The sequence below is a fragment of the Rhipicephalus microplus genome, chromosome 9, assembly GCF_043290135.1.
Source record: "Rhipicephalus microplus isolate Deutch F79 chromosome 9, USDA_Rmic, whole genome shotgun sequence".
Taxonomy (NCBI): Eukaryota; Metazoa; Arthropoda; class Arachnida; order Ixodida; family Ixodidae; genus Rhipicephalus; species Rhipicephalus microplus.
In genome coordinates this window covers 76,471,278-76,487,230 of record NC_134708.1, presented here as the reverse complement: position 1 = coordinate 76,487,230, position 15,953 = coordinate 76,471,278, and the positions used below count along the sequence as shown (strand labels likewise).

The following is a 15,953-nucleotide window of genomic DNA, read 5'->3' as shown; positions in this document are numbered from 1 at the left end:
TTTCTTCTAAGAGTTTAGGATTCGTCTCTTCTAAAAGCTTAGATTCGAGTTCTTCATCAAAGCGCCTCCTTCATTTTGATTTTGATGTATAGGAGGAAGGTTGTATGATGAATTGAAGAAGCAAATCTTTCTGGCCTGTATGGGTTGTACACATCAACTTGGCTTTTCCTGACTCTTGGTAGTTGTGTTTAATATAATGCCTAGTGTCTCAGAGAACATGATCTTGTTAGTATAAAAGAACGCTAAATTCTACTAATTATTGCACTGTGACTTTTTAGGCCTTCTTTAATTGCTTAATTCCTCACTGCTGATTTCAGGGTGGCTAGAGGCTGCAATATCAACTTCCAAGGCAAGCTCTTTACCACTTGCACGTTCAACTTCGTGTGCAGCCTTCCCCACGAGTCCCCCTTCCTCCACCCCGTGGCACCATCAAGTCAAAGACCTCCAAATGACGTTGTCTTTCGACAAGCCGCCTTGCGTTCACCTCCAAGATGCGAACAGCGAAACTGTCTCACTTTAGCACAGCTCAAGTTATTTACAAATACTTCATAACTCATGTTACGCCACCTCATTCCGTCGCTTAAATAAATTAGTGCCTCGGTTTCGAATTCCAGCCCCCCTCGTCAGATAGTGAAGGGAGTATTTCTGCTTTAGCATATCTGGTAGCGTGAGCTGGATTGCTGGAAGGGAAGCTTTTTCAATACCATTCTTGTAGGCCAGCTACGTATTTTAGAGTGAATGTACCATTCTCGGAGCAAACAGGACTGTTCAAAAAGCTACACGAGAGCGACTGGTTGCTTTTGTAACAAAGGAAAGAAACTGATTGAATGTAGTTGAGGTATTTGTTAACGCTTTTCGCTCATCTGTACTTGCAAACACCGAAACTACCGTATCCGCTGTGGACGCAAAACGTAGCTGGTCAATACCTCTGAAGAGTGATAATGCCATAGTACCGGTTCTGTTACTGTTGGACACGTTGCTGCCTCCGAGAGATGGCGCCACAAACAGATTTTTCTTAATCCTTAGAATGCGATGCCAAGGAGCCTGAAAACTCGTCAACGCCGGTGAGAGGGCGGTGGTCTCCGGCAGCGTTGCACTTCTCTCTCCATCTCACCGCGTTTGCGCCAGGAAAGGCTTGCTAGAGGCATTTGCGACCGCGCAAGTCAGTCCGGGCGACACCGTTATTTTTTGCTACCAACACATACTCGTGCATTGTTGGCACCGGTGCGAGGGCAGTGTCTAGACTGAGTGAAACCTTTTTGAAGAGGTCCGAAACTCTCCGATCCAAATAGAAAAAAATCCAGGGTAAGAAGCAAATATACGACCAGGGCCTCAAGTCTGGTAGACACTGTTTAACTGTACTATCAATGCCAAAAATTGATAATTTCTTCATAAAAACAGCTTTTTAAACTTTTCTAGTCAATGAAATTTTCTGTTACGTATTCCCTTTTCCGTGGTGAAATGTTTACAGTCAATTATCGAAGGCCACGTTGTCCAACAAGGTAGACAACTAAGCACACGTCTATTGCGCGTGTTCCAACGTACCTAATTGAAGTACCGCCCAGTTTTTTATGCATAAAATACAGCGCAAATTAAGGAAGCTTCTACGACATATTCTTCCGTAAAATATGTTTCGCTGTTCTTATGTATGCCATCCTCTGAAATTCTGTTGTTGCAAGATTCCCGAGAGTGGTAATTCTATTTAACAGACATCGCTGCGCTTTCATACTTTTAATTGTTCTTTGGACGAAGTCACTTTGTAAGAATCCTATAGGGATCCCAACTCCTTTTTTTTTTTCGTTGAATGTTCGCAGTCAGTTATCGAAGGCCATGTTGTCGAGTTCCAACGCGTTCCAACGTACTTCATTGAACTGCTGCCCAGCATTCTACGCATAAAAGGACAGTAAAAACCAAAGGAACTCTTACGGGTTATTCTTTGATAAAGTGCCTTTCGACGTTCTTACCGATGTAATTCTGTGAAAGCCTCTTGCTGCAAGATTCACGAGAATGGCAATTCTCTTTTAGAGACATCGCTGTGGTTCAATGTTTTTAACTCTTTTTTTTTTTGAACAGCGTCCTTATGTAAGGATTTTTTATAGTGATCCTAACTTTTTACATATCATGTCAGAGGAAATGTATGAGTATTTGTGTTATGTTATGTGTGCCCTTTCACTAAGATCTATTTTGATGCGGTATTATTAGTGTGTAAGGTGGTGTGCGGTTTATTTTGTTGCCTGCCTGACTCTGACGCAAGCCACTAAGGCTTTGGCATGTCTAGACCCATAAGCTGTTTTATCCTTTTCATGCGCCACCCATGAAAAACTCAGTAAACTCTTCATTGACATAACATCATTGTAGTGTACTCAACATTATGTTTTAGCGAACGTAATCACATAATACGCCGATTTATGCGTGTTACAGTGACTACTTCTAATTGATTTGTAAATAAATTTGCATTTTCATTCTGAAGTGACTTATTCTCCGTTTCTGCGTTAGTATATATAGAACAATTTTGCTATGAGGTGGTCATTTGTTCCGCCGCAGCGCCGTCTAGCGCCTGGCATGTTTCACCGCCATGTCGGTGAGTGGGGATCTGCGGCTGTGTATGCAGCGTATGCGGTCACAACACAATATATTGTTGTCCTTCGTGGTACACCGTCAAAGTACGGCAACGATTCGTGAGTGTAAAGGCACTGTAATAGCTAAGCTGCCAGCTTCCAACTGGCTGAAACAGAAAGCAGCGGCCACGCACCAGATGTTCCCGCAATAGTGCCCAGGGTAGGCGGAGCACGTTGGGCAGGAGGTGAGTAGAATTTCAAAACATTCCTGAAGCAGCAGGTGTAAACGCGTAATTGGTTAGTATGTGTTGTTATAGCTGGCCTTGAGGGGTTCTGGGAGTAAGCACAAGGGTTAAAATTTCAGACAACTCTCGAAGTAATAGGTGAAACGTGAATAGGGACGAGCGAATGCGTACGCCATTGTCCAGTTGCACCCTTAGAGCGCGCATTGGTGTTTAAAATGACTCTCGGGTTTCCTTGGTAGGAGTTTTAAAGCTTAACGTAAACGTAAAATCGCTAGCAGTTTACCTGGTTTCTCTCGGAACGTCGCAATGCAAAGTTAATGGAACGAAGGAAGCCCACGCACCGATGCGTGTTTCGATTCGTGTCGTCGTTTTAGTCAAAATGTTGTGTCTGATCTTTGCCTTGTATAACAAACAGATGTACGATTGACGAGCTCAAACTTACGCGTTGAAGCAACATGAACAGGAAACGGAAATAAACATCTTGCACATGTGAACGCATAGCATGGCGCGAGTTCGCTTCGGCGCGATCCCCCGGCTCTGGCGATAAGCCGCCGGCGCACCCGTTTTCGGTGACATTGTGGTCGTTTTTTTTTTGTTGTTAAAGAATCATCACGACAAGCGCACGTGTTCAAGTAGCGACCTGGCGTTCACGATTTTGGGTCGATTATTCACGACACTAAGGTTGTCGCGATATAAAAAGAGTGCTGTTTTCATAGTGCGCCCAAGCTGTCAACGCAAAATTAACAAGTCGAGACGTGCCGTCGAAAAAAAAAAAAACCGTTAGAGGTACGTTGCTGAGTCGAAAAACACACGTACCGCGGACCTTGCTGCAATGCAGTTTGGAAAGTGCTCATTCGATAATTCTGAAATTGCACGTGCTTAGTATTCGGTCGCCGCATACTTTGTAACTCATGTGCTGTTGCATTGAAAGGCAGTAAAAAAAAATGGCAGCATATCAACGGGGTGAATGATGGAGAGTGGGGCGAAGCATTCGTTCTTGCTTCCGTCCGTCCATGCATCCGTCTGTGTGACCGCCCGAGTGTCTATCCGCCGGCCCGTGCGTGCGTCTGCACGTGCATCCGTGCGTCCATCCCTGAGTTCGTCCATACATCCACCCCTGCGTCCGCCCAAGCGTCCATCCATCCGTGCAGCCATCCGTGCGTCCGTCCATGCATCTGTCTGTGTGTCTGTTCGTCCATCTAGTCAACACTTCAAGTACCACCATCTCGCAACTTTTCATCATATATTCCGCATATAGAAGCACCGCCATCCAGCGGACATTCCAAGGACTGAACGAGAGGTGGCACACGCACACTTTCTTACGGCTTGCGCTTCGGGTCTACTTCCCAGCTTTAACCATTTCGAGTTTATGGTATATTCACTCTATTCACTCTATTTATGGTACTGCGGCCCAACGCTCGCTAAACATTTCTAAAACCAAGGAGGTTACGCCCAGCGAGTATAACGTAGCAACCCTTTCTTGTCAGATAGGGCTTAATGTACATGCCAATGGCTGCTAATGGGGAATGAGAGACAGGAGAAATCGACTTTCAGTTAACGCGCACGCTACGAATTTTTTATTATTCAACAACACACAGGAGAAATCTCCCACCGGCACCACCTTGCATCTCAAAGCGTAAGACATGTATACGCACTACGACGAGGGACAAACAGGTGCCGCTTTAAGGAGCTTCGCCCCTAAAAATTGGTGGAGTGGAAGCTCCCGAAATGCTGAACGGCGTCGTGGTTGAGACCAATAGAGATGCGACAACTCAATGTGTGTTCGGCCGCCTTTTCTGGTGTGCGGTCTATGCATGCTGATTTTCGGGGACAGGAAGTGCGATCATTCGTGTTCCATTGTGTTCTTTTGTACATGCATATGCCACGTCAGCCATGTTATTTGAAGTAATGATTTCTTCACTACAACATATAGTCATGTTTGTCGTGGTACGTAGATGTACCGATTCCTGTGTGTTTGTTATTATTAAGGGTAGTGATTTCTTCGTTTTTGTACGTAGTGTAAATTAACTTTTTCTAAACAGCATCCCAAGAAAGACTGTCGTCTTTAGAAACAGAAGGAACAGGCTTTGCTCACTGATGTGTATATTATTGGGTCCTGAAATGGCTGTTAATCCAGTTCACGCTGAAGGAACCTGAACCTTAGTTGCCCCGACGTCAGCTAAATGCGCTTCGCGAAAGCATTAGAACGAGTCAAAACAAGCTGAACGACACTGAGTGTGTCGGCTGGCAGCGGATCGAAACATTTACAGCGAAATGAAAGAGCGCGCGACCCATGAGAATGCATCGCCATCCTTTACCTGCCATTGACCACCGTATATATTGAAATGAAGATAATGTCAATAGGCTGCTGACAACTACGAATCGTTCGCACCTAAATGTAGCATAGAAAATTGATTAGGAATACATGGCAATTTGAGAATACATTGTATAAACAGGAATTTGTTTTGTTTAGATGTAGCATTGTACAAACAAGCATTCTCCGATCATCTGAAGAATATTTTGTAGAGAAATATGGCTTCAACGGGGGCGTCCTTTTATGAAAGTGCAATAACGTGATTGGCGCCGCCTGTATGCAACAGCAGGAAGTTATCCCGCAAACTAAACTATCTTTTCCTGCGTGCACAGCCTCAACGTACGTTGAACTAAAAATGTCTACCTTCATCGCTGCACCGGAACGTAAACAATTTAGATAAGAAGCAGCTTAGGGTCGAGCTTAATCAGGTGTGCGGCGTGACCACCCTTACTAGGCATGCACGTCTGCTACCCCTTTCTATATCCTCTCCTACGCTCTCCCCTATGTGGCCTCTCAACGCCAACGCAGTCCTTCCACGCAACCAATGCTACCCATGCTGAAGAGGTGGCCATAGCTGTGGCTATATCACACGACAGTTCTCAAATTATATTATCAGACTCCAAAGGAGCTTGCCGAAATTTTCAACTGGGGTGGATAACACCCCTAGCTGCCAATGTTCTCAAATCTTGTGCGCGATTAGGTTACCCCTCTCCGCGTTCAATAATCTGGACTTCTGATTATCAGGGCCTCGCAGGCAATGAGGTGACCCACGCTGCCGCTCGCACACTCATTCCCCGGGCCACTGCCTCGCCAACCGATGACCCCTGTGTTCCAGAAGAAAACGCTCCTCTCAAAACTTATAGAGAATAAATTACCCATTAGCGGGACCCCCACCGCGTTTTCCTCCGGCCTGCAGAGGACTCAAAAGGCGGACGAGAGAATTCTTCTCCGGCTATTTACCATTACTTTACTGTGTCTGGCAGTGCTTTAACACTTCGACTCTTCTTTTTCCGGCCTCTGCCAGTACTGTGCGGAGGTGGCTTACACCTACCACATGGTATGGGCATGCCAGCTCAATCCTTCTGTACCCCGAACACAAATACAACAAGAGAGGACTGGGAGGTGGTCTGCCCGGTTGCCAGGACCTTACGGCCCAACGAGCCATGGTCCAGAGTGCAGGACAGCGGCCACGACCAATGGGGTCCCTGACTAGAGACTCCACCTAGTACTGCAGGGAGGCTGACCCACTAGAGGCTGGTCTTCTTGGCAACCTCTGTTTTTTTAAATAAATGTTTACTACTACTACTACTGCTAAAACTACGCTCACCTCCCTTCTCTCTGTCTCTCTCTTACCTACGGTATTTTCTGCCTCTTTGCACACGCGTGTCTCTCCCTCTCTCTCCCCCCTTCGCTCTCTTTTTCTCGCCTCGCAACGCCGACGAAGGCAGCGTCTGCTAGCGAGTTTCTTGCTTGAAAAGACCGACTGCTCGCGCAGTGGCACTGCTCACTGACCACTGGATCTTGACCTTGAAGGCAGTGCTGGTGGGAGATTCGTCTTGTGCGTTATTCAACAATGAAAATTCGCAGCGTGTGCGTTAATCAAAAGCAACTGCGGGTCTTTGTGCGCAATCGGAGTCTTCTGTCTTTCAATCGCCGTGAAAGAAGCCATTGGCATTTTCAGTAGTAACACCGGTTCATCACTTCGTGCTTTGCGCCTCCCCAGTTTTTTCTCCTGTGCAACACCACGATGAGCTCCAGCGTCAAGGTCGCCGTCAGTGTAACAGTTAGCACCCTCTGCTCCGCATCATACGGTGGCCTTTAGCGGGAGATTGTGTAATATTTTAGGAGTGAAGCTCCTTTGGGTGCAGGCTTGTCTGCGTGGGCATAGTAGCCACCCCTAATACTCGCAGTGCTTACTAGATGGCGCTGCAGCGCTCGCTGCACTTATGCATAGGTGGCATGAGCCACCACCCGATCTATAGGGCTCAGCCGGACACATCCATCCATCCGCTCTGTCGCGTTGGAGACGCATGTTCTAGTGTAGTCCCGGTTGAGCTTAGGTGGACATACATACATACATACATACATACATACATACATACATACATACATACATACATACATACATACATACATACATACATACATACATACATACATACAGAGAGACAGACAGACAGACAGACAGACAGACAGACAGACAGAGCAAGCTCCTTCATCACAGCTTCACTTGATATGACTTAACTCGATATGGCGTAATTCGCCACATCGAGTGGGCAATATACGGGGGTTAATCATCCCCCGGAGCTTCGCCCACTCTTCATCATTCACTTCGTGGATATGCTGCAATTGTTTTGATTGCTGCTGTACAGAGCATTGCCACCTCGCCGAATAAGTTTGGTGTGGCGTCGTTGCGTGGACACCTTCTACTCATCCGAGCGAGCGTACGACGGTCCCAATGGCACCCCTCACCTTCCGCATTGCGGGCGAGTCTCTCTCTCGCCACACCACGAAGCCACGTGATTCAGTGGAAAAACTTCAAAGTCACCAACCCTGCGCTCTGCGCGACGACCGCAGACACCATAGGAACACCGATAGTACTTATTTAAATATCTCCGTTAATAGAGAGCTTTAGTACTGCGTACTCTGCGTACGTGGCGGCGTTGCGTACGTAAGGACGCCACGTTCTGCGTAGTGCGCATGCGCAGACCGCAACGCGCATGTATCGCATTACGGAGGCAGCCGCTACGTACGCACGCATGAGATGCGTGCGTGGGTACGTATGAGGTGATCGCGCCGCTCTCGAACAATTTCGCGAAAGCGCGAGACTTCGTTTTGCAAAATGGTGGCATCAAAGGCAAGCACCAACCGGCTCCGTGGCTTAAAATATGGCCATAATCGGGCTATAACACTTGGATTGGCTCACATTGGCTGTCAACAACACGTGCTTCTATTTTGATCCACCAGATGACGCAACACGCTTCACGCTCGTTACGCACGCGGGTACTACGGCGTACTAAAAGCCGATAAGTGGCAAACGACGCCACGTAACGCAAGGCGCTTGCGTGAGCGTACGTAGCACCATTCCGCAGTACTAAAACTCTCTAATACAAGAAGCGGCATAGCCCCGCCGCAGTGATCTAGTGGCTAAGGTACTCGGCTGTTGACCCGCAGGTCGCGGAGTCGAATCCCGGCTGCGGCGGCTCCATTTCCGATGGAGGCGGATATGTTGTAGGCCCGAGTGTTCAGATTTGGGTGCACGTTAAAAAAGCCCAGGTGGTCGAAATTTCCGGAGCCCTTTACTACGGCGTCTCTCATAATAATATGGTGGTTTTGGGACGTTAAAGCCCATATATAGGAAGAACCGGCATTTCTTGACGGGAGAATGCAATCTTGAATGTCCTGATTTAATAATCTCACGTCAAGCACAGGACGTGTCGAGGGCTCGGTTTGATTGGATTGGATAAACTTTTATTTGGTCCTCCAAAACACAGATCACTGTGTTGCGGGCAGCTCCCACGTGGGGACTGAGATGCCAAGATCCTCAGCCGCCTTGCGGGCTTGGTGGACAGCCCAGAGCTTATCTGCCAAGGATGAGCTGCGGATTGCCGCCTCCCATCTGGCAGAGGTGATGTTCGATATATGAGAGAATTTGGTGCACTGCCGGAGCATGTGTTCTAATGAAGCTATTTCCCCACAATGTGGACAAAGGTTACTTGGGTATAGGTCAGGGTACATGATGCGTAACATTTTCAAAGTAGGGTACATTCGCGTTTGCAATAGCCTTAAAGTAAGTGCTTGGGGCCGGGTTAGATTTTTGTGAGGTGGAGGGAAAATCCTTCTAGACAGGTAGAAATGTTTAGTGAGCTCGTTATATGTTGTAAGAATTTCCTGGTTATCCCCTTCAGCGGTAGAACGCATCCCCGGGGAGGCGCGGTTGGAGAGTTCTCGCGCCGCCTCGTGTGCTGCTTCATTGAGATTGGGAGGGGAATCGTTGATTTGCCCAAGGTGAGCTGGGAACCAACTCAGAAGATGATGCGTTATGTTCTTGCCTTGCAGTATTCTCAGCGTTTGCTCTGAGACCGTCCCCTTGGAGAACGCCCGTAGTGCTACCATGGAATCACTGTAGATGACTTCAATGTTATCCATCTTGAGTGCTAAGGCGATGGCCACCTGTTCCGCAATAATTGGGTCTTTCGTCCTGACCGTCGCTGAGTTGACGACACGGCCAGCCCCATCGATTACCACTGCCACAAACGCTTTCCCATTGGCATAAGAAGCCGCCTCAACAAATACGACTCCTGGTTCTTCGTTTGAGACTTGACGAAGTATAGTCCTGGCCCTCGCTACTCTTCTTCCGACGTTGTGTTCTGGATGCACGTTTCTTGGTATAGGAGACACCGTGATATTCTTCCTGATGTTGTCGGGGATATCATTGTAATTGTGCCTGATTGCCATTGGGTGTTGGCCCAGCTCCTGCAGGATCATGCTCCCCGACCTTTTTGTAGATAACCTTGCAAACTGTGCTCTCTCTTGGGCTTCTGCTATTTCTTCGAGCGTGTTGTGAATGCCAAGCTCAAGCAGACGCTCGGTGCTGGTATGTATGGGTAGGCCCAGGACCTTCTTGATAACTTTTCTGAGGAGCGCATTCAGTGTCTCGGACTCTGCTCTTGACCAGTTGTGCATTGCTGCCTCGTACGTGAAGTGGCTTAGAACAAACGCATGCATCAACCTGATGAGGTTGTCTTCCTTGATCCCATTTCCTTTGTTGGCCACTCTGCGTATGAGGTGCACCGCACTGTCTGTTTTCCAAGTTAACTTGGCTATAGATTTGCTGTTGGCGCCGGTAGACTCTATCAGCATGCCCAGGACTTTGATGGAGTCGACCCTCTGGATGAAATCCCCTTGATTTGTACGGAGGTGGATGTCTATCTGGTTTAACGGCTTCCATCCCCTGGGCTTTGGTCCTAGGCGTGCAGTACGATACAGTAAAAGTTCTGATTTACTCGAGGAGCACTTGAGCCCAGAAGGACGAAGGTACTCTTCTACGGTGTCTTGCAGGGCGCTCTCAATCTGCCCCTCGCTTCCACCTGTGCACCAGATGGTAATGTCATCTGCGTAGATGCTGTGCTTCAGTCCTTCAATGCTCGATAATTTCTTTGACAGTCGAATCATGGCAACGTTGAACAGCATTGGTGAAATCACTGCCCCTTGCGGCGTGCCTCTTGCTTCTAGTTCGATTGCTGCGGTCTCGATATCTGCAATCATCATCACGTCTTTCCGATCTGTAAGAAAGGACCATATGTAGTCATAGAAGGCTTTCCCCAGACCAAGCTCGGAAATTGCTTCGAGTATGAATGAGTGGTGGATGTTGTCAAACGCTTTTTCTAGATCTGGGCACAGAATGGCTCTCACGTGTCTCGTTTTGTTGTCGATGACCTGGTGTTTGATAAGCTTCAATGCATCTTGTGTGGATAGCTCTGCCCTGAACCCAACCATACTGTGTGTATATATGTCGTTATCTTCCAAGTACTTGTTTATCCTGTGAAGTATGGCATGTTCTGCAACCTTGCTGATGCATGATGTCAATGATATTGGCCTCATGTTGTCCAAGTTATGGGGCTTTCCTGGCTTAGGAATAAGGATCGTCCTGGCCAGCTTCCACTGCTCTGGCACCCTGCCTTCTTTCCATGCTGCATTTATCATATCCTTCAGGGTTTCAATTGAATCATCATCAAGGTTACGAAGGGCCTTGTTTGATATACCGTCTGGGCTAGGGGCCGACCAGCCGTTGAGATCATGCAAGGCTCTTCTGATCTCCTCGATGTTAAAGTCGCCCTCAAGACCTGGATTGGGCCTGCCCTGGTACTGTCTACTTGGTGGTGCCAATCCTCTTTTGATTGGGAGGTACTTATGCACGAGCCGCTGCACAACTTGCTGTTCTGTAGTGCGCCCTATCTCTTTGTGCAAAATTCGAGCGATAACATGCTTTTGATTTGTTTTGGTGGTGTTTTCGTTGAGGAGATGCTTTAACATATTCCACGTCTTGCCATAGCGCATCTGACCATCGACGGAGTTGCAGATTTCGTCCCATTGCTGCCTGGATAGTGCGCGACAATATTCCTTGACTGATCTGTTTACCTCAGCTATCTTCTTCCTCAGTCTTCGGTTCAGGCGCTGACCCTTCCAACGGTTCAGTAGTGCTTGCTTTGCCTCAAGAAGATGAGCGAGCCGGCTATCCATTCTTTCAACCGGAAAATCTGTGGTATTGGCGGAGGAGACAGATTTGATGTCATCTTTGATCTGTTTGACCCACTGCTCTAAGCCTTGTATGTGGCCATCTTGTTCCCTTCTATCCTTATCTTCCTGAACTTATCCCAGTCTGTGAAGTGGAATTCTCTCTGCTTTTTGCGCTCCACGGAGAAGGCGCTGGCAAGAATGCAGTGGTCACTCCCTAGGTCTACAGCAAGATTCATCTACTGGGCCTTCTTGATGTTCCTTACAAATGTAAGGTCTGGGGTGGAATCCCTGCAGCAAGATGTACCAAGACTTGTTGGTAGGCTGGGGTCTGTGATTAAGGTGAGATCAAGTTCACTGGCACTTTGCCAAAGTCGATTTCCTTTTCCAGTGTTGTACTTGTAACCCCATGTATGATGAGGGGCGTTGAAATCACCTGCTATGACGAGTGGACATTCCCCGGCGATATTAACAGCTTTATTTAGAACCATCTTGAACCCTTGCTTTTGTTACTTCGGACTGCTGTATAAATTAAGAATGAAAATGCTCTGACGGTTGCTCGTACCTGGCACAATCTCTACCATGACGTGTTCCAAGCGGCCTGCTTCTATCTTGAGGTCGTAGGTTACGTGCGTTAGTTTGTTGCATACGAAGGTGCAGACTCCCCTCCCTTCAGTATCCCCTATTACAGGCCGGAATAAAGGCAACGTTGCTTGCGGTGAAAGGGTTTCTTGTAATATTATAATATGAGGTTTTTCTTGGCTGCTCCTGATATACTGCTGTAGGGCTGCCTTCGTTTTAAGGTAACCTCTACAGTTCCAATGCCAGATACGAAATTCTTCACGTAGCGCTGCCATCATGGTTATTACATGGGCGGCCAGAGCCTGATGCTGCACCTGTCGACAGGTTTGGTACCACTAGTATTGGTGGCCGAAGGGGTGAGTTTGGTGCATGTGGAGGCCTTGCTGTATTGTGCAGATATGCTTCGACCTTTGTAATGCGCAAAGACCTATGCTCTTCCAGTGCCGCAACGCTTGACTGTAGCCTACCCATCTGCTCGCTAAGATTGGCTACTACTTTGCTGAGCGTGTCAAAGACCTCTTTCATATCTGACATGGTCGTTTGGTTGGCTTCCACGTGTTCTGCTATGACTGCCCTCTTTTTGTGGTTCTCGAGTTCCCCACGTTTTCAGCCACAGGCACATCAACTGGCTGAGGAATTGGCTGTGAAGACTGCGCGCTGGTTAGCTTAGTGAGAAGAATTTTTATTTCCTTTAACTCAGCTGATAGCCTCTCATTCGAGTTTGTAATTCTCGCGTTTTCTTGCTGTAGCTCTGCAATTCTATCATGCTCTGGCAGCTTACCTGTCATCACCTCTGCCGCGCCGTTGCGCACTCGCTCAGCCCAGCTGCCTTTCGAAGTAACTGCAGGCGTCCTCCCCGGGTGTGAGGCCATGATCTCGAACTGAACGCCAGGCAGCTGGCCATTCGGGTGCCGCCCAGGCTGATCCCGACCCTGATGGTGACCTTGAGAACTCGAGCGCCCCCGTGATTGGGAGCGGGCCTTGGGTCTAGAACCTCTTCTGGAACGCGACCTCCCCCTGGAGTGAGGCCGCCTTTCCTGTTCCTGAGTAGTCTGGATGCTCTGGGTCCCGTAGGCTGGAGTAAGCTGCTTGTCGTTGATGTCTGGACTCGATGTGATTGATGCGTCTCGGGCTTCTGCGGCTGCTCGCGATCTTTCCTAACGTCTGCGTCTGACGACGTATGGCACGAAGCACCTGTTCTTGCACTATTTGTCTGCCGTGGGATGGTGACCGTCACACAGCCTGCTTTGGATTGCATTGGTGCAGGCTATCTGGGTTCTTCATCTCGCAGCCTCTGCAGATGGTTTCAGCTGGGTTCGGACAGACGTCAGACCGATGTCCCAGCTTTCCACAGACGTAACAAATGTCGATGTTCTTGCGGTAAAGGGAGCACTGCAAAAGTGAAGGTCCATATCTCACGAATCTGGGCACCTTGTGTCCTTCGAACGCTATGATGATTGTCCCGGTGTCCTTGATTCTCTTGACCTGCAGCGCGAGCGAGTTGTTCGCGTTCACAATCTTTCGGGTCAAAATGTCCTGAGTATCGCTTACGGGGATCCCGCGAATCACTCCTTTACAAGTATCGTGGGGTGCCGTGGCGTACGCGCTAACCTCGAAAACTCTGCCTCCAATGTCAATTTGCTTGACCTTGAGGTATCTTGAAGCTCTGTCTTGGTCCAGAAAACTTACCAAAATAATGTTCTGCTGCAAGTTGGAACAGATGATGTCCTGCATGGCCTCCTCCTCTTTGATGCCGGCCGCCAGTACTATCGCGTCTGCCACGGCTCCAGTGCCGATTCTCGAGATATTTAATCCTCCACGTGGTCGTAGCACAATTTTGCTCAAGTCCTTGGGTAGTAGCGGCATGCGTCCAGCTCGCACGATTGTATGCTTGGTATCATACCTCCTACGACTGGCTCGAGCGTCTCCCGCAACGCCAGCCTTGGTCGAACCCTTGGCAGCAGGAACGCTAACCGCGGCTTGCTTATTCCTTGAGCGTCTCGTTTCGGCTTCCTTCCAACCCATGTCTTCCGTGCAATCCTCTGGAGAGATGTCAGACAAGAGAGACGCTCGGAGCAGTAGGACGCACTGTACATCGTCTCCCGAGCCTTTCGGCATTTTCGCTGCGACGCGTGCTTACTGACCAATAATTTATGTATGAGTGGGTGCATGAGGTTATTGGGAACGCGCGGATATCACTCTCTGCACTGGATTTATCAAGATTCTCCCAGGAGCATCTGCTGACCCGACCAACGCCGCTCGCCGCCCTGAGCCTAGCTGGCTCAGCGCGCGTCCGGCTCCTTGCCTAAGCCTGGTGCAGCGTCTCACGCTACTCACATCGTCGTGCCCAGCCGCCCACCGGAATGGAGTGCGTCGTAGAAGGTCATACCATCTCTGAAGAGGAGTGGTCCGACGATTCCTGGCAATCGCCCGGCTATCGTGCCCAGGAACGACGCCGACGGGAACTTCAAAACCAAGGCAAGCCCGTTCTTCAACCGTGTACGTCGGAGAATGCCCGCGCCGCTGTGCCGGAACGCCAACCCCAGGTCAAGTCACGTCCGCCTCGGTTACGTCGGCGGGCACCACTCCCCCGATTGCCGCAAGACTCCATTCATATAGTAGGACGTCCAAGAACGCCCATCGACTTGACGAAAGTGCCGCCGTGGCAATTGCACGACGCCCTGCTCAAGGCAGCTTCACTGCCAGATCAGCCACCAGCAAGTCGGGATCGCCTTCGGACGCACCCCACCAATAATACCTTTACCTTGAGCGTGATCGACTCGCAACGCGCCCAAGCCTACCTTCGAGTGAAGTCGATTACCATCGGCGCTGCTACTATCGAGCTCCATGTCTACGCCCCCCCTCCAGACGACGCCATACGAGGCATCATGTTCCATGCATACGATGACTTCTCAGACGAAGAGATTTTGGCAGACCTACAAGCCAGCAACCCCACCATTCCTATCGTGAGTGGAAGACGCTTGGGCCAAACTAGGCACGTCGTGGTTGCACTAATGACGCCAAACCTTCCAAAGTGGATATTCTACCACGGAACCGACATCAGGCTGTACCCGTTCTACAACAGGGTGGAATCGTGTTTTAACTGCCGCAAGGTTGGTCACCGCACGGATGTTTGCCCGATGCCACGTAAGCAGCGGTGCCGCCGTTGCGGAGAGGAACACCCCACACCAGGACAGGGCGAAACACCCGCATGCACGCCACGCTGCATCGTCTGCAATGGTGCACACAACACCGGCAGCTCAAACTGCAAGTATCGCTTTATCAAGAAGGCGCCACCCACCCCGCAATCGAAGCAAGAAGCGCAAGAACCTTCGTCGAACATCCATCGCAACCCATCTCACAGTGGCTCCTCCAGCAGACGCTCACCATCATCTCGAGACCATTCTGCATCTTTCCCACCACTCGGGAACAGCAGCAACCAGCAGCAGCGCCGAGAGAGCAGGTCCCCATCCCACACCCGGCGCTCAGGGTCTCGTTCAGCTAAACGACGTGGCAGCAGGTGTCGATCCCACAGCAGGCGCCCGAGGTCACGCTCAGCCCAACGACGAGACAGCAGGCCCTCATCTCACTCAAGGTCCAAATCAGCCAGGCGCAGCCCATCGGTGTCTCGTTCATCCAGTCGAGGTCCCGGAGAAGCGTCCAAGTCGGTGGCCTGGCAGCGGGGCGCCCCGGCATCACTACTATTTTCCGATTCACAGGTGAGGGAGTTGGCAAAGGAGAATTCTGCCCTTAAGGCTCAAATCTCGGCCCAGCAGTCCCAGATAGCTAAATTGACTAGCTACATCCAGTCTCTAGAAGCCAAAATAGATAGAGCACTCAGTATCGACAAACAAACTACACCCACATCATCCGAAACACAAGACGCACATCCGAACCCCCTGGCACCAAACCCGGCGTTATCGCCAGTTCCTCAACTTCAGAACGCTAATAAACGCAAGGCAGCTACACCCACAGCTTCACTCCACGCAGACGCCGACATCACTACAAAAGTAACGA

At 49.3% G+C, this 15,953-nt stretch overlaps 2 protein-coding genes across 6 annotated transcripts in view; both read left to right on the top strand.

Moving 5' to 3' along the window:
- The window catches only part of LOC142771907 (uncharacterized), a 129,563-nt gene extending 127,094 nt beyond the window's left edge, over window positions 1-2,469 (top strand). For all 5 annotated transcript variants that reach the window (XM_075873891.1, XM_075873892.1, XM_075873889.1 and 2 more), the window contains one exon: window positions 318-2,469. Coding sequence is in view for 1 of the 5 variants with exons in the window: in XM_075873893.1 (XP_075730008.1) it covers window positions 318-520 (203 nt within the window). In the remaining 4 variants the exon portion in view is untranslated. The remainder of the gene's footprint in view (window positions 1-317) is intronic.
- Window positions 2,470-2,575: 106 nt separating this feature from the next.
- The window catches only part of LOC142771909 (uncharacterized), a 65,884-nt gene continuing 52,506 nt past the window's right edge, over window positions 2,576-15,953 (top strand). The window contains exon 1 of the mRNA XM_075873895.1: window positions 2,576-2,803. The gene's annotated coding sequence lies outside the window, so the exon portion shown is untranslated. The remainder of the gene's footprint in view (window positions 2,804-15,953) is intronic.